This window comes from Cuculus canorus, chromosome 2, assembly GCF_017976375.1.
Source record: "Cuculus canorus isolate bCucCan1 chromosome 2, bCucCan1.pri, whole genome shotgun sequence".
In the NCBI taxonomy this organism is placed as follows: domain Eukaryota; kingdom Metazoa; phylum Chordata; class Aves; order Cuculiformes; family Cuculidae; genus Cuculus; species Cuculus canorus.
In genome coordinates, this window is record NC_071402.1 from 105,755,510 (window position 1) to 105,781,056 (window position 25,547).

At 41.5% G+C, this 25,547-nt stretch overlaps 1 protein-coding gene across 4 annotated transcripts in view; it reads left to right on the top strand.

The window, feature by feature from the left end:
- The window catches only part of GLI3 (GLI family zinc finger 3), a 211,403-nt gene that overhangs the window by 94,109 nt on the left and 91,747 nt on the right, over positions 1 to 25,547 (top strand). For all 4 annotated transcript variants that reach the window (XM_054059828.1, XM_054059825.1, XM_054059826.1 and 1 more), the window contains one exon: positions 20,164 to 20,269. In XM_054059828.1, coding sequence (XP_053915803.1) covers positions 20,164 to 20,269 — 106 coding nt within the window. The remainder of the gene's footprint in view (positions 1 to 20,163; positions 20,270 to 25,547) is intronic.

The window sequence follows — 25,547 nt, forward strand, 5'->3', positions numbered from 1 at the left end:
AGTCTCTTATTGGAAGATTTATAGACCTTACTGAGCTCTAGATACAGCATGCTTTTAAACACTATATTAGAAAATTTGGAAAATTAACTATCAATAATGGTGTTGTATTAATAAATATATTTGAATATAATATATAATTGGAGGTGAAAATTTACCTCTCTTGATGTCAGACAGCCCTCCCCTCCCCTCTTCCTTTTTGGCCAAGTAGACTTCAGAGAACTATAACTTTAGGGAGTCTGTCACTGCTGTGCTTTAATCTCTCCTGAGGAGCCTGATTTTAGGCCTTCTCTTTCAGTCTTGGCTCTAATTATTGTATACTACTTTCTCTTAGATTCGATCCTGCCTTTAAGTTCTGTGATGTGTTCACAACAGTTTTGCTTGCTTTGTTTCGCAGCTAACTTTCAAATTGCTGTAATCTGTTCAATGTTACATGATTATTTCAGTTTAGAATATCTCCACCACACAATTCACATGCTTTATAATTGAGAAACATTTGTATTGAGAAACTAGATCCAAACAATGAAAGACAAAGACAAGTCTTGACGATACAGCTAGGGAAAAAACAGCGACACCCCAAACCTCGCTGTATTGGAGCTCTAATTATTTTCATGTGTTTAGTTCATTGTTTTCATCATCAAATGTTCTTCTTTCCTTCTTCATCTTGCTAGCAATACAGTACAATATTTATGCTTCAAACATATTTAGAAGAAACTGTAATTTTTGCAACACCTGTGAAATTTCCTCAGACTCCTCGCTATCCCTTTATGCTGGAAGAAGAAGAAAATGTTAGCATGGCAGAAATCAGCATGAGAATTTAAGACAGCTAAGGTACATTAAAGTCTTTTATACTCATAAATTCAGAAGTTTTCACTTAAAGGGCTTGCATTTTTTTATGAATAGACAGTGTGTAGAAGTCGAATACATTCAGTATACAATGAAAAATACCTCTGTTAAGAAAGAAGTTAGGCTGCTAGAAAATACCCATAATACTAGGAAAATATCAAATTATGTGACAGTAGTTGCACATTTTTGAAGCATGACCAAATAGCATATCACTTGAAGCATTTCCCTACTCTCTTGTTGTTTTCCCGCCCTGGAACTGGGAGGAAATGGATACTGCACACCCACCCATTCACAAAAATCCTGGCAGGGGGCCAGTTTCCCTCTCTCTCTTCATCCTTGAGCCAAGTTCTTGTCTCTATTTCCCTCCTCCTTTCTTACTCCTCTTTGTGGTTGCTGCCTGGCAGAATTGTACCTATTTCAGCAACAAATGAGCTCTGTGAGGCCTTCTTACAGAGGTCCCCTAGTATTGCTCATTATCCACACAGACCCTCCTCCCTGTGCTTCATAAAACCTGTATTTATGCCAGACCCTGCTTTGTTGGGGATTTTTTTTTCTTTTTAGCTGTTACTTTATTTCCTGATTCTCCTTCAACTTTTTCTGTGTTCTTGTCTGTTATTTCAAAGCATCTATACCAGCATAGGCTACTGCCAGCAAGCGAGGGGGAAAAGAAAAAGTTCAAAAGCCTTTGCAGACATCCGTGCACCAGCTCTTTGCCAATTCCTCTTCCCCAGCTGGTTTGGCAGCAAAAGTAATACCTGTTATGGCGGCAGTGGCTGCTGCAACCACTCCAGATGCTGTGGCTGGAGCAGTGTGGCAGGATTTAAACATGCAGTTCAACATGCCAGTGCCTTAGGGTTTCAGTCTGAAGCTTTCAAATGAAAAACAGTGTGTACTGAATTGTCCCCATAGTGATTCTCAGCCACTTTGGGAATGTGGGTTTTGGATCATGTCCAAAGTCCGTTTTGGTGGGTTTTTTTTTCTTTTTTTTTTATCCTCTTTTCCATGGTGGTGTTAACACCATATGAAGAGGCACTGGGATATTAAATAGAGAACACTGGCAGGAAAAGCTTTTCCCAGAAGACACCTCTTTATTTTAAATGATGGGCTGGAAACTCCCTGGCCTGCTTCAGCCTTCAGACTGCTAAGGGCTCTTAAGGTATGAGCCTCTATAGGAGGGTGAATGTGTCCATATATGTCAAAGAGTGCCTAGTACAGCCATCCCCTGCTTGAGGTGCTGGCTCTGCTCACTGCTGCCCTGAGGGCATAATTAAAGCATTAGTTTAGCATCCTGCCAGCTGCAGCTGAACTTGTTCCTGCTTACATACCTCTAGGCCTGGGGGTTAGCGTGGACCCTTCAAGTCCATTGCAGTCAGAGGTGAGGCTGGTGCTCATGCTTATGCCCACCAGCATCCCACCAGCTCAGACGCCGACACTGAACACGGTGAGAACTGTTCAGGCTACTCTGCCTGTGGGCTCTCTACCTGAATAAACAGGCCAGGACTGTAGTGGTGATGCCAGGATTTATATTACCACAGCTCTGCTCTTGCTGGGACCTTGTAAACCTGATTAACCCAGATAACAGTGCAGGCATGGCTTCACTCATTGGGATCAGCGGCTCCAGACTTCTCATGGCACTCCACTGTACTAGCTGTACAAGCAATGTCGGGGAGCTGTGGTGAGGGCACAGGAGAGGAGGGTTGCCAGGGCAGAGGAGAGAGGCTGTGGCCTCTTTCTGTGGCTGCAGAGGGTAGTCCCTGAGACAGCTTAGCTGTCCTTGTCATTTCAGGGCTCTGGGAGTGTACCAGGTCTTCGTGTGGCTCATGCATGGGAGGCACAGCTCCCAGTCCTCAGGAAAGCTTTGCTGTTCTCCGATATCTGTGTGTGCCAGGCATATCTCCTGCTTCCAAGCAAAGCAGCAGTGGGCTGCTCCATACGGGTACCAAATGTCCCTGGTCCTCGTAGAAATACTTTCCTTAAGGCTGCTTTGAGTTGGTTAAATTCCTTCTTCTGCCAGGCTTCCATCAGGCTCCCAAAAAATCTTTGCGTTCAGTCTGTTGCATGGTTTGCTGGGTTTATGTAAGTGAGGTGAGTGAACTGGATTCTCAAACAGATTCATTTCAATCTCATCATGTATACAAATCAGACGTTATGCACTTTTCCTTAACATAGCTCACATTTTGGTGTGGTCGTCACACTTCTTGACCACTAGCTCAGCACCAGGGAACAAGGAGTTTCCCTCTGCTCAAGGCACACAGCTCCTAGCCAGGGATTTCTCTCTGCTGAGCTCACATGCACAGGAGAAACATCATTCACGCATGAGCCAAGTGCTTCAGTTAAGAATGAACTTAATTGGGGATTACTTACTGAAAGCTTGTGCCCCCCCTCCCCGCCCCCTACTCTGTTTTGTGAAACTCAGGAGGGGAAGAGGAGAGAGCACGAAGCTCTTGTTTTCTCTCTAAGCCTGTGTCTGAAAAGGAGGCTCTCCCTTGAATTTTCTTTCAAACAGCAAATTCTGCGCCAGATCTGTAATCAGATACAAATATGAATAAATGCCAGAAGCAAAGATAGCCAAAGGGAACTTTTCCTCTTGAAAACTGCTTTCCCACCTGGCAAAGAAGTCTTCACATGTGCCTGGCATGATGGCTCAGCCCTCCCTGAGTCAACCGTGAGGGCCTGCCTGGTGCACAAAGTGTTGACTCTCAGTTCTGTTGAGTTCTGGTTGTTGCTCCCTCACTTTGACAGTCCCAAAATCTTACTGGTGAGAGGGGAGGAAAGGCATATACCTCTTGTCTGGAGGAGGATTTACATGCCGTGTCTGCCTGGAATGGAGCTTATAGACTGAGAGCTTTAGGAAGTAGGATCTTAGATTTCTGTCAGAACAGACCTGCCTTCTGTTTGCAGGAGATGGTGGTATTTGCTAGTCCTTTTGAAACATATTCTGTTGGTCTCAGTTACTACTGTACCTCATCATTGGATTGTTCACCGAGTCCCAGTTTAAGGTTTGTTATTGGTGATTGCCTCTTGTCATTGAGTCCCCCACAAGTTCTACCCATGATAGACTAATACTTTTCAGCTCTCACCTGCTTTAACTATTTGGGACTGTTCAGCAAGTTCTGGAGATCTATTTTGGTAAGCTGAAGAAAACGCTAGATATACGTGTTGCTGCTTTATAGCCTTGATTGTGTTTGCGCATGAGAAATGGACAAGCCCCTCTTGTTTGCTCTTTGTCTACACTGAAAGGCAGCTTGTGCCACCGTTATTGTAAACATCAGTGAAGTGTTGCCATCTCGTTTTGACTAATGAGAATATGTCACCAAGAGGAATCTAGGAGCACAGGCTATTGTTGGTGCCACTTGTTCATATTCCTCTATCAAGAAGGCGGCTGAACTCAGGCATGATTGAGAGTCTCTCGAGGATGACCCTGGGCTTGGGCATCAAGTGAGAGGTCATTTTTTCCAAAGACTTGTCACCCCAAGTTAAACACTTGGAAAAGACAAGCCATGGTGATCTCTTGTGGAGCTGAAACAGAGACCTGGATTTCTTCAGTGAATGTTTGTTATGTATTTCACTCTTTAAAGTACAATCATAAGATGCTTACATTAGTTGTTCTGTTTAGCTTTTTTGAGGTGTTTGCTGCAGTAGGGGTAGGTGAAGTGAAAATAACTGCAGACTGCTCAAGTAGAGAAAAGAGCAGAAATAACACTTGCAGAGAAAAACAAAATGACACTGTGTTCCTAGGACTCTTCTCTGCATTTGTGGGTCAGAGGATGCACGACTTCCTCATCTCTGAACTGATTCTTCCAAGGATCTTGTATGTTTGTGGCAAGAGGATGTACTGGATTTGGACAGAAAGCTGTAATCTGTTGGCTAGTGCCTGAGATGGAGCTTAGATTAATTCTGGCACCTCAGACCACCAACCCAACCATACCATGTGCTGTTTGGGTAGGTATTGCTTCTTGCAAAAGCTGAGTGAGATCACTCCAAGAAACTAAATTTGGGAGGTGTTTTTTAAACACCAGGGTGGGCTGGTGCATCTCCTCATTGATTAGGGTGGTCAAATAGAAGGTAGAATTGAGACTTGTACATGAAGATTTTTCTTATTTTGCTATTGATAATATATGAAATAAATACTTGCAACAAAGGAATAGACAATGTTGTTAAGTCTTGTACAACTTACAATTATTCCTACAACAGATGCTTTGAGGAGAATGGCCAGGCAAATTTCAGCTAGTAACTGAATGTGCTAGGAAACAAAGAACTGCAACAGAGGACTCACTGGAATGTTGTAAAAAAATTCTACAGAAGTGGTCTGTTTCAAGTTGAAGATTGGGGAATGGCATAATAAAAAAATAAATTGTTTTCCCCTTTTTTGTATTAGAAAAGCCTCAGGCCAGAAACATCTTGAAAGAAATGGATTTTTTTTTTTTCTTTACGCTTCTGAATGGATCAGAGTTGCTTGAAAAAAAAAATGTATTGTTTGTACATAACCCACAAGAGCAGCAGGGTTTAGATTCCTATTTTTAGTATCAGTAAGTCAACCAGCCTGGTACGCTGGGAAATCCCCAACTCCTGGCACCTAAAGGTTAATATTATCAGCTCTCCAAGAACTGGTTTAAAAGATATTTTAGTTCCATTAGCTCAGCCTGTGTTATCAGTTGTAATAATAATAGTAAATTTATTGCTTGTATTATCATGGCCCCTGAAAGAGCTGGATAAGGCTGTTGTTTTCTCTAGTCCATGCTGAAACTTAAAGGGGTTTTCTTCCACTTTAAATTCAGCCTTTCCACTAAAATGGTCAGGAAAGATCTTTCTACCTCACATCTTTCTAGTAAACAATCTTCGTAAACCCAGATTATTATCATAAAGGAGGATGCAGAAGAATCCTCAACTGCCTATAATAGAGATGACAAAAATTACCATTTGTACTGGAATCATCTATGTAGTCAAATAAAAAAATCATTGATGTGTGACCTGCAGTAACACAGATGTAGTGTCCTGCCACCACTGAGTATGTAGGTGTTCAAAATCATAACTTTGTGTGTGTAAGCATCCAAAACACTTACATACCTACTGAAATATTCTGTACCTACATACCTGCTCATCTGTAGTTTTGTTGGAACTTTTTAGTTGCTCACAGGTTATAAAATCTTGAGTTTCTCATTTGTCCAGCTTTTCTCAGCAACCATAACAGCTGGAAACATATGTGTGGGTGTTTTGGTTGTTTTTTTTTTTAAGTGAAAGCTGAGTTTCTTCCGTAGTGACATGACTGAAAAGACTGGAGCTTTAGGAAATAAAAAATACTGAAAAGAAAAATAAGATTCATAGTAAAATCCCGAGAGCTGGCTACACTGACTCCATTGAAATTAATGATAAAGCAGTCATTGACTTTGTGGGCCTTAGTTTCACCCAAAGAATGAAAATAACCAAAAATTATGTTTTGAATCACTGCAAAGTTAAAGTTATAGCTGCTGAGGTGTCCTAACTTTCATGTGCATATGTGACAATACTTGATTCCTCCTTATAAAAATGTCACCTTTTCCTCTCCTCTTCATATGATAATTAGAATAACTTCAGCACACTTGCCCTACAGCCAAGTGCAGTCAATCCCTGCTTACAATCTTTCTGAAGGATTTTTAGATTTCAGTTGTTTCTTTTTGCCTGAGAATGTATTTAAGAGCACATGAATAGTTGTTAATCTAATTTTTAAGGTTATGCTAATGTTCTGGGCATACCACGGGTCTGTGCTTTATGACTGATGCCAAGAGATTGCTATGATTGCTCTGATGAAAACAGTTCTGATGGACATCGTGAGAATGCCCTTATTTGTAGTAAGCTGCTTTGTGCTCTTTCCCTCAAAAATGCAAAGCTAATATTTTGATAAAAACTTTTCAGTTGGCACAAAGCAGTAAGAACAGCAGGGAGTGACAGCAGACTGTTTCTGAGCTGCTTTGCTCTCTTAAGGGTGTATCACCTGCTCAGCAGTAAATGTCTCCAGGAGCCGCATGGGCATGCAGAAAGGAAGGCAGGGGACAGGAGCCTCAGCACTAACTGCCTTCCATTGCTTTTCCTCTCTGGGTCCAGTTGTCTTTTTTCTTCCTTCTCCTTTCATACTCATTTCTAGGACTTGAGAGTATGTCATGTGCTCCTGAGACATTTGACGAATCGCTGTATGTGTTTTGTCCAGAAAGAAATAGCTTAGTGCTTTATCTGGTGATTTGTTGGCTGTGCAGCTTTCTCACTCTTTTGTACAACTCTGCTCTGTGCCAATTTAAGGACTCAGTTAAATAATGATGGAAGTGCAGTAACCTTTCCATTGCTAGAGGTAAAACTTGCTTCCCTTTGTGGAGCTAAATATGCCAAAGCAGGCTACCAAAGCAACACTGCTTTTCCAGTTTAACAGGTTTAGCTGATGTTACTGAACTGCCACCGAGTTCATTATAGTTCCATAACTCACTCAGAGGCTGGCAGTGAACGTTTTGGATTTTCTTTCTTTGCCTGTGCAGCAATAGCGATAGCCATCGGGGCTCTCAGCCCTGCAGATAATCTCTTCAGGGTTATCATTTACTTACAAACAGAGATGTGAAGTATTTGTGGAAGGGCTTTTGAAGTGGCGTTGCAGGCGGATGCTGCCTGGAGCTGCAGAGCAGGCAGTGTTTGCACAGGGGCAGAGGATTCCTCTGTCCGATGTGGTTCTCCTCAAGTGCTCGTATTCTGCGGCTACGCTGTTTGCCTTTCTAATGAAGTGAACTGTTTGTTTGAAATATGTGGTAGAAGGTATTTAAACAGAGACTAAAGTAAACTTTCGGGCTGTTCAAATAAGCCATGCGTATCTGGTTTGTGAAGTGAAGGAAAACAATTTGGCTGCAGCTTACCTCTGGGAAGGGCAGTTTGGAGCTGTTTAAGTAAGGAACCAGGCTGCGGCGGATGTTGCTGCAGCTTCTTACAGGTCTTAGGTGATGACTGCTGCTCATGTAGGCATTCCTTGGGATGCCGCCTGGATGAAGAGCTCAAAATTACTGTTGTTATTTAAAAAGGGGATTTATTCATTAGCTGCGAAAACTTGGGTACATTCATATTTGATTAAAACCATCCCAATTAGACAATGGACTGTTGAGAGCCAACATATGCTATTGCCTTTATAACGTCATTAGTAACCCAGAGTCCCCACTTTGAAATAAGATCGTGCCCTAGTGCGCAGACATCTGTTTCTGCCTAGTCAGATGGAGGTCAGCAACATAACTTAAACTGTTAATCCTCATTGTGGAGAGGGGAACAGGAATCTGAGGAAGGTAGTAACAAATGAACTTGGATCCTGCTCCTGGCAAGGCACGAGCTATCGATGGCTGATACAATGCTTGGAACATGCACTGCAAAGCTCCGGTAATAAGTTTCTGCCTAACCGCAAGCAAAAGTTCAGAGAGCAAGGGAGGGCTGGGAGAAGTGGTACTCTTTGTGGTTATGGCATTACAGTTCGTCTTGGAGAACCTTACTGCTGTTCCCGGCTCTGCCACAGTTGTGCCTAGTGGGACCATTAGTCGGTTGCGGCACAACATTTCTCAACAATGACTGGCAAAACAGAGATCTTGATGGTGGAGAGTGCTTTTCGCTCCCTGCTATAGCACAAAACAATTAAAAACAGTTATGTGGGGAGTTCAGGAGCAGAGATTTCCAGCCCTGTCCAATAGAGACCATATGTTTCCATCCATCATTTATTTTTTTTGATGGGGAAAAAAGCGCCAAGTTGGTGGAGACTACAATGCCGCATCCTCTGACATTGTTTCCCCATGCATTCTCATCAGGAGCAAGGGGAGTCACAACACTTCAGACTCCTTGGGTTCAGCATAAAGATTAAAACAAACAAAAAGTCCTTATGCTCCTGGAGTGCAATAAATATGCTAGAATTTCAATAGGATCCCAACAAGCGACAATAGTAGCATTAAGAGCTGGCAGATCCTTTGATGTTATTGACCAGAAAAAGACTGCTGTCATCTCTGTCACAAACATTTAAACTTTTGACCTCCAACCTTTGTGTCAAATGGCTTTTCCATATGGAGGTTTACTATACCTCTCTGAGTGCCACTGCATTTAGTAGAGCATCAGACACTTCACTGGCGGGAAATTGATGCTTAATGCATTGGAAAAGCTCCAAGATTGCCAGGGGGTGGGACTGAGGAGAGTTGTCCCTTTTTCTTCTGCTGGACAGTAAATGAAGTCCCCCACAAAGTCCCCATTTTCATATAGCCAGATTGTGTCTGAACTCCACACAGAAAAGCAGAAGAGAGGATTGCATCTTGGTGGGCAGGCATCTTAAGACAGACATCTTAAGTTATTTTTATCACCACCATGTGCTTGAGTTTAGCTTGTAGACCGAAGCCCGCTTTTGTGCATCGTCTTGTGCAAACATACAGCTGAAAGACGTTCTTTTCTGGGCTCGGGAAGTTTTCATGCTCGTGCTTTTGAGATGTATGAGCTGAAGTCTCATAGCTCAGACACTGCTTTTGGTGAGATGCTGGCTGAGGGTCAGGGGAAGGAGTTTGCAGCCTTGCCTTGGGGAACATGCCAGGAGTGCACAGAGCGTGAGGGGCAATACTGGTATCTTTTAATATAGTCGGATGTAGCCTAGGGTTTTTTTCCAAGCAGTCACCAAAGGCAGATGCCCAGGACTTAATGTAAGAACACAGCAGGTGATTCTCCTCTTGTTTTGACCTCAGGCACTCTTTCAACTTCCCAGAATTTGCAGTCCAGAAATTTCCTGGTCTGTAAGTGGTTTCTACATATTTGGACCCTTACCGCATTTCTCTTCTGTGACTTTCCCCTTGAGACCATTTAAACTGTTGGTGACCAAAACCTCCTGTGGCAGTTAGCCACGTGGCAGGGAATGGTGGTCTGTGTGCCTCATCCTCATTTGGCCATTTTTCCCCTTTTCTGACTCCTGTTGTCTTCTGGGAGCACCTTAGGCTTCTCTTCTAGAATGTAAAGAGAGGAATAAAAAGTAATGGTCTCCTCTTGGTCTCTGTAGGGTTGTGCTACACCTTATTCTGCATTTTCTCCCATCTTATTCCTTAATGACCAACCTGAAGGATATGGCTGTGCATAGGCAGGTAATGTAATTTTCTCTGGTCTGCCTGGACTGGAAGCTGGAGAAAGTGATGCTGTTGTAATTATCTACAGTAATACCAAAAAAAGCTCAGTCAGAATCCGAGGCCCTATGGTGGCAAGTGCTTCAGACAGATGATATACAGATGGAAACTGCACTGGAGAGTTTGCTTCTGTGCTGTTTGTATGCAGAAAAAATCTTTGCTAATGGCGTGGGCTGCTTTGCCTGCTAGTACATGTGCATGCTTCTGCCTGTTGACACCTCTGTTTTTCCATTTTTCCTTTTTTCTTATCAATGCAAATGTTTTTCTTCCATAATGAGGCTGGACCTACCCATGCAGGACATGGCACTCGAGTGCTAGCAGTGAGGTGTGTGCGTGTAGGATGCAATGCGGGGAGGAAACCTTTGGAGATGCTGGAGCTGGTTCTGCAGTCAGTGTGCTGCTGCTTTGCAGCTCTGATGGGACTAGATGCAGTGTCTGCTTTTGACATATCACACTGCTATCTCAGGGATGGCCTTGTAGGGTATGACCATTAACTCTGATTTTTTTATTTGCGTTTTTCAACAGGGGCACTCAGGCTTACCTGCCCTTCATCCCTTTTCTCAGTGGTGATGCTAGGTGTAAATGGGTGATGTAAAGACTCGGGCGCTGTTGGTAAGCAGCACTTAGTTCCCAAAGAAAGAGAAATGTAGGCCAGATCCTGCTACTGTGTCTGCAGAAAGGGAATGAAGTCTTGATACGACTTTGTGAGGAACTTCCCATACACTGTAGAAAGAAAAGCTCTTTGGTGGGGAAGAGGAAGTGAAAGGGATCCTAACAATAATCCTAAAACCCCAGCAAAAAGTGTGGTTACATCTAAAGCTGATACTCACACCCTCTGCCTAAACAATATGCAACAAAGAAGTGGTAAAGAAAAATAAACTTAGAGAGAGATAATGAGCAGAAACCAAGAGAGGTTCATAAAGAGCGAGCAGTTTTAGGCAATTGAACTACTCTTTCTAAGAAATTAAAGAAATAGTGTGTAGCAGATAAAATACTGTTATTCTAGCTCTTTATGGGGACTTTTCACTGAAGAGGGTCAGAGTGTCTCAGAAAGGATGTTTCCATGTTAACAGTGAGGCACAGGGAAGTGGAATAACTTGGCTATGGCTCTTTACATTAAAAATATTTTCCTCAAAGCTTGGCTTGAAAAAACTAACTCAGATTGACTGGAATATCGACAATATGACATTCTCAAAAATAGGCTGAATGAGCACTTAGCATAAATGTCAATATGGCAAATTAAGGAAACTCTCCATACTTTCCATCTTCAGTAATGATCTGAAACAGAAAGTACCCAGAATAAAAATTAAATATAGGGAAGAAGCTCTCCAAGAAGCTGAAGGAGGATGAGGGAACAAGGAGGAAGAAAATAGCTTAAAATTGTGTTTAAAGATGTCAAAAAGTTATAACCAAGAACCAGTTTGTGTGTCCTTTACTTGACTTGAGCAGTGCCCATTTCACTAGCAATACCTTAGAACTGGTAGAGTGGGTCACTGCCATTGATGAAGGCACTGTCTCAGAGTGGTAGAATGAATGGTACTTGAGACCGCGTGTAAGAAACACATACCCCTGTTAGAATGAGAAATTTGCAGAAATAGGGTATTTGTATTATAAATTTATAAGGCTGCCTGCTCCTAAACAGTGTTGTGTCATGCTATATGAGAACCCAATGCCCAGGAGTGCAGAGGTGAGAACTGCATATCTTTCCCAGGCTGGAAGAAACCCAGGGAGTAAAAACAAGTGGCTGTGATTAATTTAGAATATGGACACAGAGATTAAAGGATGCAATAAATGTATATTATTGAGTGGCCTGACAGTACGTGTGATAACTGCAAGAGCTAGAAGAGTATAAACATCACAGAAGGAGAGTAATTGCTAAGGATGGTACAGAGAGAGGCTAAATAATTAGGAATATTTGGATGAAATTAAAAAAAAAAAAAAAAGGTTGAACAGCAAGGAAAAAGATCTCTCCGAGTGTTCATTTGATTGTGCATCCCATAGAATCTGAACTGGTTTAATATCTAAAAATAGACATAATTGATCTAATTATTCTTTTCCTTCTCTAATTCCTATCATGCCCTAAATTGCTCATCAAAGCTACTAAGTATAACCTATTTCCAAGTCTTTCACCCTGTGGTCCAGACCTTCAGCTGCTGGGGATCTGTTTTGTTACAGGGATTTTCATCATGCAATACTGATACCCAACTGTTCAAAGTTTGGCCTGTTAGAAGGCTTTTAAACTTGATTCTGGTACACAGAGAGCAATTAAGTCTCCAAAGTATCTTTCAAACAAATAAATGTTTGCAGAATGACTGGCACTGCTGCTTTATAAATTCCTAAGAATGTCACCAAAGCTTGTTGAATTACCTGACTTGTCTTTATTTGCCCCCACATCAAATCAGAAGGTTATTTCTAGATTATTTTCTACTTTCTAGCTTTCTGTTACCCCTCCTTAGCCACATTTACCTTTGCACCTTAGAGGTGTTTGTTATTGGTGAGTTAATGGGTGCAGCTAATAGCAGGGTGTTCAAATTCTTTCCTTGAGCTGTAGGGAATAATGGAGCTGTTGTATGGCAGCTACTTATTCACACTGGTCAGGATACCCATGTTAAACCCCTGCTTAGTAGTAGTTTGGAGTTGAGAGTTTTGCTGTGAGATTTCTCCTTTAGTTCTCTCCAGTGTGGATCAAGACTTATTTCTTGTGTAATCTTTTCATTTCCTTAATTTCCACTTTGTAGCTCATCTTCAACCACTGGATAGGTATGCATGTGTATGTAAGTACAAGTTATTTGTGTATGTACTGTGGCTATGCATCCAGTTACTTGCTGCTTGTAGAGGAGGAACCACTGAGGATACGATCCTTCATACACGTGCTTAATCAAAAGTGGGAATCACCTTAGGGGCAACAACAGCAAAACACCAATTGTGTTGCAAGGCAAAAGCTGAATTATTTTTTTCCCTGTGGAGTCCATTGGAAGTAGTGGAGGGAGGGATTTCTTTTGTCAGTTCCCTGGCAGAGGACTATTTGTCATTTTCTTGTGGAGACCACATTATTAAGTTTGTTAAGATATGCTGTGTGGGATCCAGAGGTTATGAAAAGATGAGCTGTGCCATACCAAGAGCCAGCTGCATTAGATGAAATAATTTTTCCTCCGAATAAACATGGTAATGAGGTTAAGTTATCTCTTCATCATCGTCTTCTCCTGATAGCATAGCCCAGTACGGATGCTGGCTATATGTAACTGTTGCTTGTGTTCATCAGGGTTTTCTAAGGTTCCTTACAGGATGAAGCAGCCAGTATTGCTTGGGTGGTAGAAACTACTGATGTGGGATATTCCTGGTGCATTTCCACCAATTTGGTTTTTTTGTCTTGGACAGACTGCGGTGGTGGAGTATCTTGGCCTTATTTCTCTGAAAATGTGTATCTTGGGGTGGGCTATGGGGTGGCAGTGCTGTGCCCATCCCGCTCACCAGGCAAGTCCACAACTGCATGATCAGGGTCTGCACAGAGTCTTTCCTTTGCTTAGCAGTGAGCCCATCCCAGTGGAGATAGTAATTTCTAGGACATTGGGCTGTGATTAATCACAAGTTACATTCTTAAAGAATTCGAGACTTCAGTGCAAGGTGTTGTGTGCATGCGATATATTTATTACCCTGCAAGTCTGTCTCTTACTGTTTTTTTTTTTTTTTCTTTTTTTTTTGGATGGGCAAACAGCAGGGAGCACTGGAATCAGTTGAATGGACTTGAGGAAGTTTAGTTAGTATTCCAGAAGGCAGTCCTGCTCCTCAGACAGCAGAGTTGCAGTGACTAGGAGGAATAATAGAGCATTCAAACTGAAATCAATCCAGCAGTTATTTAGCCAATACCTGCAGCAAATTTGGCCTATTAAAGACCTCTCAGTGCCAGATGATGAAATCATTTCCAGTCACCCTAGCACACCGATAGCTGCTCCTCCTTCATGTGTTTGGCATGATGGTTGTTGTGGAACTACTACAAACAGGAAAACTTTTTCCCACAAGGCGTTTAAGTTTACTAACTACTAAATGGTAAAATGGGTGGCTGAGAGCTAAGATACCCCAAAGTCTTAATTTTTGGTTTTGCAAAAGTAGAAGATATTTTTTTCAGCCATAACAAGAGGCACAGAGCTGGAGCTGTTTGTCAGGTTTGGCCTGCAACTCCTGGGGTTTATTTTTTAAGTTCAGCATATAGGTTGTACAAGCTCAAGCAGGAGGTAGGGAGTGGAAGTCTGATTATCATTAATATATACAATCACATGAAAGGGATGCAATCTGATTGAGAATTGTTTTTTCTCTGAAAATGTTAAATCTATTGTATGATATCACAATCAACATTTCATATTAATGAAATGAAGAGGATTTACCAATTAAAAATTCTTTTTCTCTCTTTCCTTCTGTCCATTTCTTGGCTTTATCAATTTTCTTTTTTTTTTTTTCTTGTCTTCAGTTTTACAATGGCTGCTGCTTCTCCTATTTAAAATCTCCTTCTCTGTGAAGTCAGATAGTGAGTAGTCATGTCCATGTCAACACGGTGGTTGCCACATTGGAAGTGCATGTGCAGGCACAGACACACACAAAAGCCTCCTGAGATAACTGGCTGTAGCACATCTGTGGATGAGCCTGCAAATAAGCAGTGTTTCAGATGGCAACCAGCCACGCCGAAACGGCAACCCCAGTCACCGTAGGGAGACTCTTCAAAGTGCATGAAGTTAAGTGCACGCATTAACCTGTGGCTATGGTTCAGTCATTTTTCTTCCTGATTAAAGCCTCTGTATGAGCATACGTAGAGCACATAATTCACCCCTTTTTGAAAGAAAACTAAAAAGCCCCCCAAAGACAACATGTGCTCTTATTGAGCACTAATGCAAGCTGTAATTAAACAGAAATCCAAAATAAGATCTTTTCTTGGCAAAAAGGAACGTAATTCTTGCCATAAAACCAGGCAATACTGTTATGTTCAGATCAGTTGAAGCAAATGTACATAAGAAACAGTGGTGCCCTTAGGGACTCTGCAAACCTGAATATTAGGAAATTCCCATCTGGTGATCAGCTTATGAACCAAAGGAAGTGTAGAAATTTGCTGGCAACCTCTTCAAAACTATTCTGCATATTGAAAATACATTAGCAGAGAGGCTGTATTTTGCCTGATATTGTTTCTCTTACCTCTGGTGTGAAAGCTTGGTACCACCAAATTCATGATGATTGTAAGTGGGAAGGAGTTTTCATCTCAAATAAGGTTATATCTGAGACAGACTTTTGCACCTCTCTCAGTTCTGACATTTAATTTGGTGAGCTGATTGTCCTGAGGACAAATCTGCTAAAACATAATGAAGGCTTCCTGTGTGGGGCTCGACTCCTGTTTGCTTGGCCCTGATCTCAAGCCACAGGTGCAGGCATCGGGGCCACACTGAGCATGTTCAAGCTGCTGCAGGTATTTTCTACAGTAGCAAATATTTTCTTGATGTGCTGAAAAAGGCAGCCTGTCATTTCAGCAGCCGTCTTCCTCAGTGATTTGGCAGGACTCACAAAGTGCTTGAGCAAGTCAGCTAGCTGAGCGCAGGGTGTTTTACTAGCTTTACCACCACAGCCAAACTTTACAAATGTAGTGATCTCCTAACCGAGTAAGTCGTATTTGAGAGAGCAGAGGGTCTATAGAAAAGTCATCCTTAACTTCAGTGAGCTTTGGGGCAGTCTCATCTCTTTGCCATTGTTTCAAGGTGTTGTACAGCATCTTTAAGCCAGCTGGCATCTTCTACTTTTCCATCAAGCCTTGCAGTGAGTTGCTGCTGCCTGCTACATCTCATCAGACTACAGTGCAGATGTGCTGTTTGGCAGCAAGGGTCGTGCCTGTCATTTCACCCAGTTTCTTTCCCTTGATGCTGCCGCAGAGCCCTAGGTTGCTGTCTTTCTGAGAACAAGCATAGGTCTCTTCTTTTTTCCTGTATGGAAGTGATTGTAATTTGAGAAAGATGATCCTATTCACTTTCTTTAAGAAGGCTATAAAGATTCTTGAAGAAGAAATAAAAAGGCACGTTTTACACAACAAAAAGTCAGCATAAATTGACATATTTTCCAGAAAGTCACACCGTGCTAAATTTGATGAGTTTGTAGCATTTCAGGCATCGGTATCTCCCATTTTGTTTTAGGGAGACCCTGTTAGCTATGCAGGAGACAGGAGACCATCTGAAGGAAGCTTATAATAGTAGGCAGCAGAGAATTCAGAAGGTAATAGTTACCAAATTCAGCAATGTGTGAGGAATGTGTTTAAGTGTATTTCCAGTGCCTTGGCATGTCCTTACAAGTTATTGAAAATAGTGAAATTTAAGCATAGGGTCAGATACTTCTGCTGAATTGGAGCTGAAGGTTCCAAATACACAGACAACATCTGTCTGTTTCAACTCCTGTACTGTACACTTAGGTCAGGGAGTCTCTGCAAGGATGTAATTGAAGTATTGGTCCAGGAATTAATGGTTGCTTTTGGATGTCTATAAGAAAGCTGCCTGGCATGAGTTGTGGTAGTTTGCATCTCAGCCAGGTTTTGTTAGAAGTTGCAAACGGTAATAAATCTTTTCCCTGGGGGAACAGGAAGTTAGATTTTGTCAGTTTGGTTTAGTGAGTGGAGTTCCATTTTGCTAGAGAGTTTTGTTCCTCATACTTTAAATGAGAAACATGAAAACGTCATTATAGTCTGAGCAGGTATCCTGTATTTTATACTAAGTTGCTGCTTGTTTTTCTAGATAGGAAGAACATCTCTTACCAACTGCCAGGAGTTTGCTATGTCCAGATTCAGTTGTAGCTTGTGAGTAGACTCAGTTGTTCTTTACTCAGGTAAAGCATAATAGCTGCAAAATGTACCTGTAGTATTCTGATGGTGCCTTTAATGAAATAGTTACTGAGTGGGATATGAAAAAGCAATGTGAAACTGGCTACAGCCCAAGTTACTGCTTTGCAAACTTCTTGCTGTGTATTTCCATACAAATACATGTCAACCAATTACATTTTTATGGAGTTTCAAGTGAATTCCAAGCGAAGCCCTGGACAATGGGTGCTTTGGCAGGTCTCTGTTTGATCTAAGGGTCTTTCCAAATAAATATTCAGTGCTTTTCAAAGTGGAGTGGTTTCGGACCCTCAAGCACATACAATTTACTGCCTGCCTCTGTGCTGAGGGCTGACCCAAACACAGCAGAATTTGAATTCCGTCTGTAAAATTGACTCCACTAGTTCTGCACATTATTCTCCCTGTCTCCCATTTAGCATGTTAGTCTGCTGACAGTAGAGTACACAGTACTTAGCAGCTGGTTTGTGGAACCATCAGTCAGGAAATTATATGATAAATAGGAGGTAGCCAGGTTTAGTGGCACTTTATTCTGCTTCAGCAGTTTTAGCCTGACTTTGGAAAAGCCATCATGTGGTTTTTCTTAAGGCTTGCAAGAGGAGATGGCTGCAGTGTGGTAACTTATTACACATACACTTGAGTTATGATGTTCACCAGCTGTATTGCTCATGTGTAAATAATAAACTGTGAGATGGATAATTATGTTGGGTTTTGATATGCAGCTCTGCTCCAGTCGGCACAGGGCTGATGGAGACAGCTCCCTGTGCCGTGATGGAGTACGGCTGTTTCCCAGATGGAAACTGCAAACAAGATGCAACCAGGATATACAAAGGAGCTTAATGTGAGAGGACTCAAAAAGGTGTTCTTCAAGATTTATATCCCATGTGTTAAGTATGACTTGTTGGTGCTCTGCACTGTATAGGCCCCACAAAGGGGAATACTTTGGGTTGTTTAATACTAATTTTCAATTTCCCAGATAGGTCAATATAGATGATAGTATCCAGGAGGGATAAATGGTGTTCTGCAGCATAAATATTGGGAGTGCTTTTAATGGGTAGGTGCTCAGGCTGAATGAGGGTGGGACAATGAGGAGGCTTGGCATCCTGAGTGGGATTGCTTGCCTTGGCCAGGTGGAGCCCATCCTATCTGATATGAGTAATGGTAGCAAAACCTCTGTGGTGTCACCTGCGCTTCTCAGCGTCACTCTTTGGAGTCATCTAGAGCAGAGCAGGACTTGCCTGTGAGGGTGAGAGTCACTTTCTTCTTTGCTAAAAAAATGGTGGCATTTTTATGGTAAATGCTAGACATCTGTTTTAAAGCCTCTTCGCTTTGTCTTACAGTGCTGTAGGCAAATACCAGGACAGGCAGGGAGATGCACTAAAACACGCTTCTCATACCCGTTTTCCCCTTCTCCACCTTAGCAGCTGGTGAGGAATGTGTTTCAGGAGGTGGCAGCCAGCATCCTTCACTTGGACAGTATGTCAGCAGGGGTGCCAGCTCTTTTGTGACCCACCTTTACTCTTGTTGAAGCTCAGGAGTGCTTGGCATGGGAAGTGAAGCTTGTAACAGATTGCATGCCAAGGCCCAGTTGGTGCAGCAGAACTGGAATTAAACCTATTGTGAACTTGAGCTCCCAGCTCCCAATTGTAAGCCGCAATTATTTTTCATTTATGGTGCCTAAGCCCTGAGTCAGTAAATGGAAGAAATATGCTGTGGCTGATCACATGCTGGTGATGTTCCACGAAATCAAGTCATGAAACTGAACAGGCCGTGTTAGATGTTTCCTAATTTTCCTGAAATACTGGGAATATTTCCTCAGAATTTATGCGATTTCCCCTTTGTCCCCTCCATTTACTCCCTCAGGGCTATGAGGTTTGTTCTTCTAGTTCTTTCTCCCACTTCAAAACATAATAATAAACCAACCCAACTGTTGACCAACATCAAGGGGAAAAAGAATTTTCTTTTTTATTAACCATCTCTAGTTGGTGTGAGGGAACTGCTTTCACAGATAACACAATCTAAGAGGAGGATAACATTTTGCTGAATAGGAAAGGCCGGAAATACAGAGACATACCTTCAAGAGTCAGCAGGCAAAACCAAAATAGGCTTAGTTTTACTGCTTGTGGATAATTAAAGTTTTTTGCTTTCTCAAAGCATTTTAGTAAATTCATGACATGACCTGGTATCTGTACTTCTCAGCTTCTTGTGTCAGATAGATACATGACTTCACCCAAAGTGGTAACTGGGTAATAATTGAGCAGGACCAGTTTTTTTTTTTCATACTGCTGGAGATGCTCAGCATCTCATTTGAATTTTGAGTATTTGGGAGGCTGCAGTGAGTGGCACGGTCGTCAATAACCTTGTTTAGGCACACAAATCACACCAGTGTGCTGGTGCGGAGAGCTGTGGTCTGTGTGCATTGTGGCCTCCAAAGCTGGGAGACAATCCTGCTGCAGGAGCAGTGGGGAGCAGCAGGGAGGGTTTGTGCTTGGACACTCAGAGCAGAGCCTTTGGGGCGGTGGGGGTGCATTCCCCCTTTTGTCAGCATCATCACTGAGGCTCTCCGGAAACAGTGGGGAAGAGGAACCCTGGCAGCTGCGAAGCCCTCTGTTGTGTCAAAGCCTTGGAGGTAATGGTCAGGGGGGCTTGCTGCAGCCACGAGTCCCTGGGTCTCCAGCAGCGGGGACACAGAAAATAACCTTCCCTTTTAGTAGTGGGGTATGAAATGAGTTCCTCTGTTCCCAGGCATATTTCTCTATATGCAGCTATCGCCCGTCGTTGTGATGCGGTTAAGCATCTCTAGTATGGCCTTTCCCAGTTGCATTTCTCTTTTAATGCTGTTGCCTTATTTACCCAGATAGTATTTTCTAAGCATGTTGCTTCAGTTTTACTTTCCACTGTAGATTGTGTGTACTTTTTCATTGTATTGTATTGTCTGCTTAGGCTTTTCATCCTGGAGTGATTTCTTTTTTCTTGTTTTAATAAAAAATAAATAAATCAGGAATGTTTATGAAAGGCTTGATGGTCCTTTTGATCTGACACTTCACATATGGGCACATAATTACTTATTAAAGACTTTTTTACGTTCCTTTCCATTTAGGCTATAAAAAGAGAATATTAAAATTGCTAAATACATATTCATGCAAACACTGTGGGCCAAACTCTCCTCTCAGACAGACCTGACTGACTGCAACAGGGAAGGAGAAGGCGACCCACAAGTCACAATGCTGTTGACACATGCTTTTCAATATCTGTTCTGTTTTTTGAATGTTGTTTTTAAAGAGTCTTTGAAGATACTCAGATCCAGGAACCTTGCTTGTTTTTCAGATCCGCCTCACCTCTTTCCAGCATTCCACCCTCCTGTACCAATTGATGCGAGACATCATGAGGGACGCTACCATTATGAACCATCTCCCATTCCTCCTCTGCATGTGTGAGTATTCAGTATTTCCTCTTGTTTCTGCTGTTTGGGAGAACAGGCAAGTATATGAACGTCTGCAGGACTTAAAGCCATGAACCTGGAGTGCTTTGCCAGTCTTGACAGAGAGCAGGGTTTACTTTTGGAAGGTGTTGAGGTTATGTATTTGTGAAGCAAAACCCAGGCTGGTACCTTAGGAATTCCCGTTATAATAGGGGGCCAGCAAGTGTTACCTATATGTTTTGCTGACATTTATTCTGTGTGCTGTCATTCTATCAATACTAAATTAAAAAGTGCTGAACCCTGTGAAATACAGCCAGACAAAACATATTTTGTCTGCATTAGGCTTGGGATTCTTCATAGCTAAAATTTCCTCTCATGCCAAAGGTTTGGGGTTTGTTTTTTTTTCCAGTAACTGCTGTAATGAAATTTTTGGTAAATTTTCATAGTCCCTGTTGTGTGCACTCACAGGCAATCGGTTGATTGATGGGAATGTCACCCAAACAAAATGGCAAATGTGATAGAGCACATGGTTTACAGAAAGATAAAAGAAATGAATACCAGTGATAAAGTGCATTAGAAAAGGGTAGTAGTGGTGAAATCCTGGAGACGTAACTATTATCTTATTCTATATGGGGAGACAGATATCAGCATTGCAGAATAAAACAGTTGTTGTGTCCAGACAACTGCTATATGCTGTTAAAAATGCAGCTGAAAAGCAGGGCTTGGTATTTTGCTAAGAGGCTTGATATATATATTTAATCATATCTACTAATCACCTCTCATACTGAGAAAATACAAGAAGAAAAGGACAAGTAATACTTTGAAGAATAATGCTAGTTGTTTAGATGGCAGATTGCTTTGCTATGGCTATTAGTTACAGCCTTGTAATTACATATATGCAGAAGAAAAATGAAGTTGTTTTAAAACAAGTCCTCCTCTGTGAGCAGAATTAATTGATATTAACAATCCTAACTACATGCTGAAGTACACACACACACACTATTCTACTAACAGTTTTTTGGGTCAGTCGTCTATTACTGAGTTGTAATTTCAGAGCAGATTTGCCTGGAGGTAAGTAATAAATCTGTGTTGTAGTCTTCTTGGGCATTAGAGGAAAAGTGGGTATTTATAGAAGGAGAGAGTACAGAAACTTGTGATTTATTCCTCAGAGTTCCTCCGATGCATTGGTATTTACACCACAGTCAACCACATCATAAAATGTACTCAAATACATGCTTGAACTTGCTGCTAAAAAACATTGCAAGCTGAAGGTGGCAGGCTCAGACAGTGGTTGCATGGTCATCCTAGATTTTGCAGTGCAGTGAACACTCTGACTGGACATTTTTTGGGGGGAACTTGCTCCTTTTGAGGTTAATGGTGAATTTTCCTTTGTCTTTGGTGCATGGCAGATGAGGTAGAGAGGCACAGAAAGTGTTTTAACCTGCATCCGCAGAAGACCGTCATCCAGAACATGGGTACCATCCATGAACTTTAGTGAAGGCTTCTGCTGTGTGAGATTCTTCCTTCCTGGCTCTGCTTGCTGTGCTGAGTCCTCTCCAGCTTGCAGTGCTGAGCCAGAGTCCCATGAACCTAGCCCACAGTGTGACACCTTGTGCCTGTGTCCAGGGATTTTGGGCGGGTAGGGCAGTTTTCCCTTCTTCAGGTGACAGTGGGAGATCATGACTAGGAGCCTACACTGCTGGAAATGCCAGTATTTCTGTAAGAGCCCCTAAAGATCTTAAGAGTGCCTGCTTCGTGCCTCGTTTGGTGTTCAGCGGCAGTCCTCTCTGATGCTGAAATTGATGCCCCTTCTACAGAAAGGTGCTGCGCATCCCTGCTGTACCCTGTGGTGCAGCCGTGATTCAGCTGGTCCCTGCAGAGGCTTGTTAGAGACAAGTAGATCTTAGCATGATGTGATATGACTGCAGGCAGCTGCTTTAGAAATACACTCTGATATCAGCCCAAGCTTTAAACTCAAAATTTCCGTGAAGCTGGCTGTTTATTTTTCCATTAACTTCTTGTCAATTTTTCCTCTCATTTGGTTTGTGTTACTGTTGGAATGGTGAGCTGTAGCGGACCTCTGTAGCTGTTGTTGCAGGTGTAATTAAACGTAAATATGCAATTAAGGAGCTTGGAAAAAAAATCTGGTGGATTGCAATAGCTTCTCTGTAAATGCTAAGGTTTGTCACTTTTTTGCAGTTTTCAGGAATCCAGTTTAATGCATGTATGCAGTAGACACCCAGCATTTTTTCTGCAGTTTTACAAAGCCTAATGTGAGTATCAGTTAGGAGGGTTAGATCTAGGATTTTTCGGAGGCATTACTTAAACTGCAGTCCTAAGAATTATTTTACCAAAAAAAAAAAAAAAAGAAAGAAGAACTGACTCTGAGAAGTTATTTGAGAATTCTGAGATAAAATGGCAAGAACACCAGTCAGGATACTAATGTTTACCCACAGCTTCATCAATAACTTCATTGTATGAGTGTTTTTTCCCTAGATTCATAATAGTCTCAAATGTGTGCATGTGAATAAATGAAAAAAGGGAAACATATTGGCATCATTCCAGTTATCAAAGCCCCTAGAAATGTGTTCCAGAACCTGTCAAGCTTTAGTGGAATTGCTTTAGGTATAAGTGCAAAAAAAGTGTGGACAGGGCCTTGTCCACATGAAATCTATAATGTGTGTGCAAAATTTTGAACAATGACCAAGTGAAATAAATAAATAAAGGAAGCATTTTTAAGGTGTTACAGGGCTCTTACTTACAGGTCTGAAGAGATATATGTATTTATATGTATACTTTTTGTGGTTTAATTGCTGATGGGCAGACCTGTGGTGTCCCAAATTTCAGCCTGAAGCCAAATTTTATAACTTGAATTATAAACCCCTAAAAAAACCGTTTATGTTTATGATGGAATTGCTGACAGATACTTATGTATAGTAGGACTAGCAGGCATTGCTGTAATTATGCTATCGTATCCTATCATTAAAGATTTCAATTGAAAGAGGTTTATAAATTGCTCTTCCTCTTAGATAAACCACCCTACATTAAGGCATCAACGATATGGTGCAGAATTAAATTAAAATCTCATAAAATGAAATATGTTCTGTATTAGCTGCTTGACACTTAATTTGCCTCTGAATGAGTAGAGGAAATCACAAATTAACCTGCCTTTGTTTTTCTAGCCATGGCTTATTAGGTGTTAGAACAACTGCAATTACAGCCCGATAATAACCCCCAACCCTTATGAATATGTACTGAAATGTGTCACTTTGTGTTACCAAAACCTGTTTGTTAGGATTGTTTAGTTATCCTGGAATTTCTACAGTACACCTTCAGTTTATACTTCTGGAAGATGTATGAAACTTAAGTGGTTCTTTAGGGGCAGGATGTGAGCAATGTAATTGGAGCTGGAGCTTGTGGTTTCCCGGTTTCCTTTTTTTTTTTTTTTTTTTTTTTACAAATTCAAGGCATGAATTTAGTTTAAAAAAATTTTCCAGTAAACCTAAAACTGAACTGTTCGGTTTTTCTACTTTTCATTGACTTAACAGAATTAAGTTACTTGTTAAACATCTTATGATTAAAACATACCAAATGTAGCACAGCTTTAGTAATCCCACTTCTTAATTTGTTTTTTTTTGTTGTTGTTGTTTTTGTCTAGCTATTTCTTAAGTTTCAAAATTGATTTCTAAAGCAAGGTACCAAAGAAGAAAGTGAAGCTAAACGATGTTTTGGTCCATGACATTTTCTAGGCTATCCAGTAGAGTGTGAAGCTGCCTCTGGTCGGTGAGCAGTGATTCAAAATCATGCTGCTAATGAGAGTATTTATTTGAATAAATTAATATTTTGAGCATGCTAGTATTTTTACTCAGCAAGAGCCAAATCATACATTTACTATCAGTTAACTTTTCCAGTTGCCTAATGCCTTAGTTGACATTGGTTTTGTTTTAATGAGAGTCGTTTGCAGTAAGCAGAGGAAGAATAATGGTGCCTTGAATATTTTTATGACAGTGAAAGTGTAAATAACTTTATAGTGCCGCAGCTTTTAAAATCTTTGTCAGGATGAGACTTTTTACTTATTAATTTTTATTAAAAAAGCTTCTGTGGCAGAGGCAAACTTCGAAAGACAGATTTAACCGCAGCAATTGAGGAAGCTACCATTCTTGGTTATTCATTCATTCCCCTTTACCAAGTTGCGTTAATAGGTTGCTCCCAATCTACCTCATTTCAAGTTGGGTTGGACAGCCTTGGAAGGTGACCTAACCTGATATTTCCAGGCGCTGTTAACATGGCTGTGATGGAAGCACCTTACTGCAAAGGCGGGCAAGGGGACGACTGCCAGACAGCAGTATCAGGAATGTCTCTAGGATGGTGGCCTGTGTACGCCTCAGAGCGGTTAATGGACGTGTCGTAGGAGGCCAGTAGAAAGTCAGAGTTTCAAGCTGAATGTAGTACAAGATACACCATGCATGTTCCAAGCATTCATCCATTTAGTCTTCATTTCTCTTTCTGTTGCCATCCCGTGTTACGTTAGTCCTGGGCTGTGAGTAAGGGAGCATGAGCAGGTAAACCCAAGTGAAGATTAACTGCTGACTGAGGCTGGCGGCATGTGAGCTTGGCAGTCTTACATCCTGAAATGATGCACATGCAGATAATTGTGCATGTACAAAACTTAAATGCCTTGAACAGACATCTTGAACTGTGTGAATGCACTGGTACTAAAGCGAAGCATGTGTTTTGCTTGCAGTTGGCTTCAAGTTGATGAAAAGAGTCTGATTCTTAGATATATAGCTAATTTATACAGACATCAGTTACACAATGGTGAAAAGGAAAGGAAAGTCAGGCCCAGATGCTCAGCTTTCATCAGCCTCTGATTTTGGACCACGTAGTACCGTAGAGGATGTCCAAATGCGAGAAGATTAAAGCATTGGCTTTGCAAAATATCCTTGATTATGAGAGAAACTGCTCCCATACATTTGATAGGATGTTTAGATTTTCCCAGCCCCATCACTGACATTTTCATTTTTTCTTTGAGCTTTCATTTCAATACTCTTATTTATTTTAAAAATCTTAATGCATAAACCATTTAAATCTTTTACTTGCTGCTTTACCTCAGTGTACCTCTGCATTGGAGACTTGGCAAGGAGTCACTCAGCTTGTCAGCATTCATTGATCCTTTCACAGTGGGAAGGGAGAGCCCCACCCAGTGTGAAAAACATCACTAGTTGAATTGGCTTTAATTACTTTAAGACTTGGAACAGGTTTTATGGTTTAGCCAGGAGCCATCAAAGAA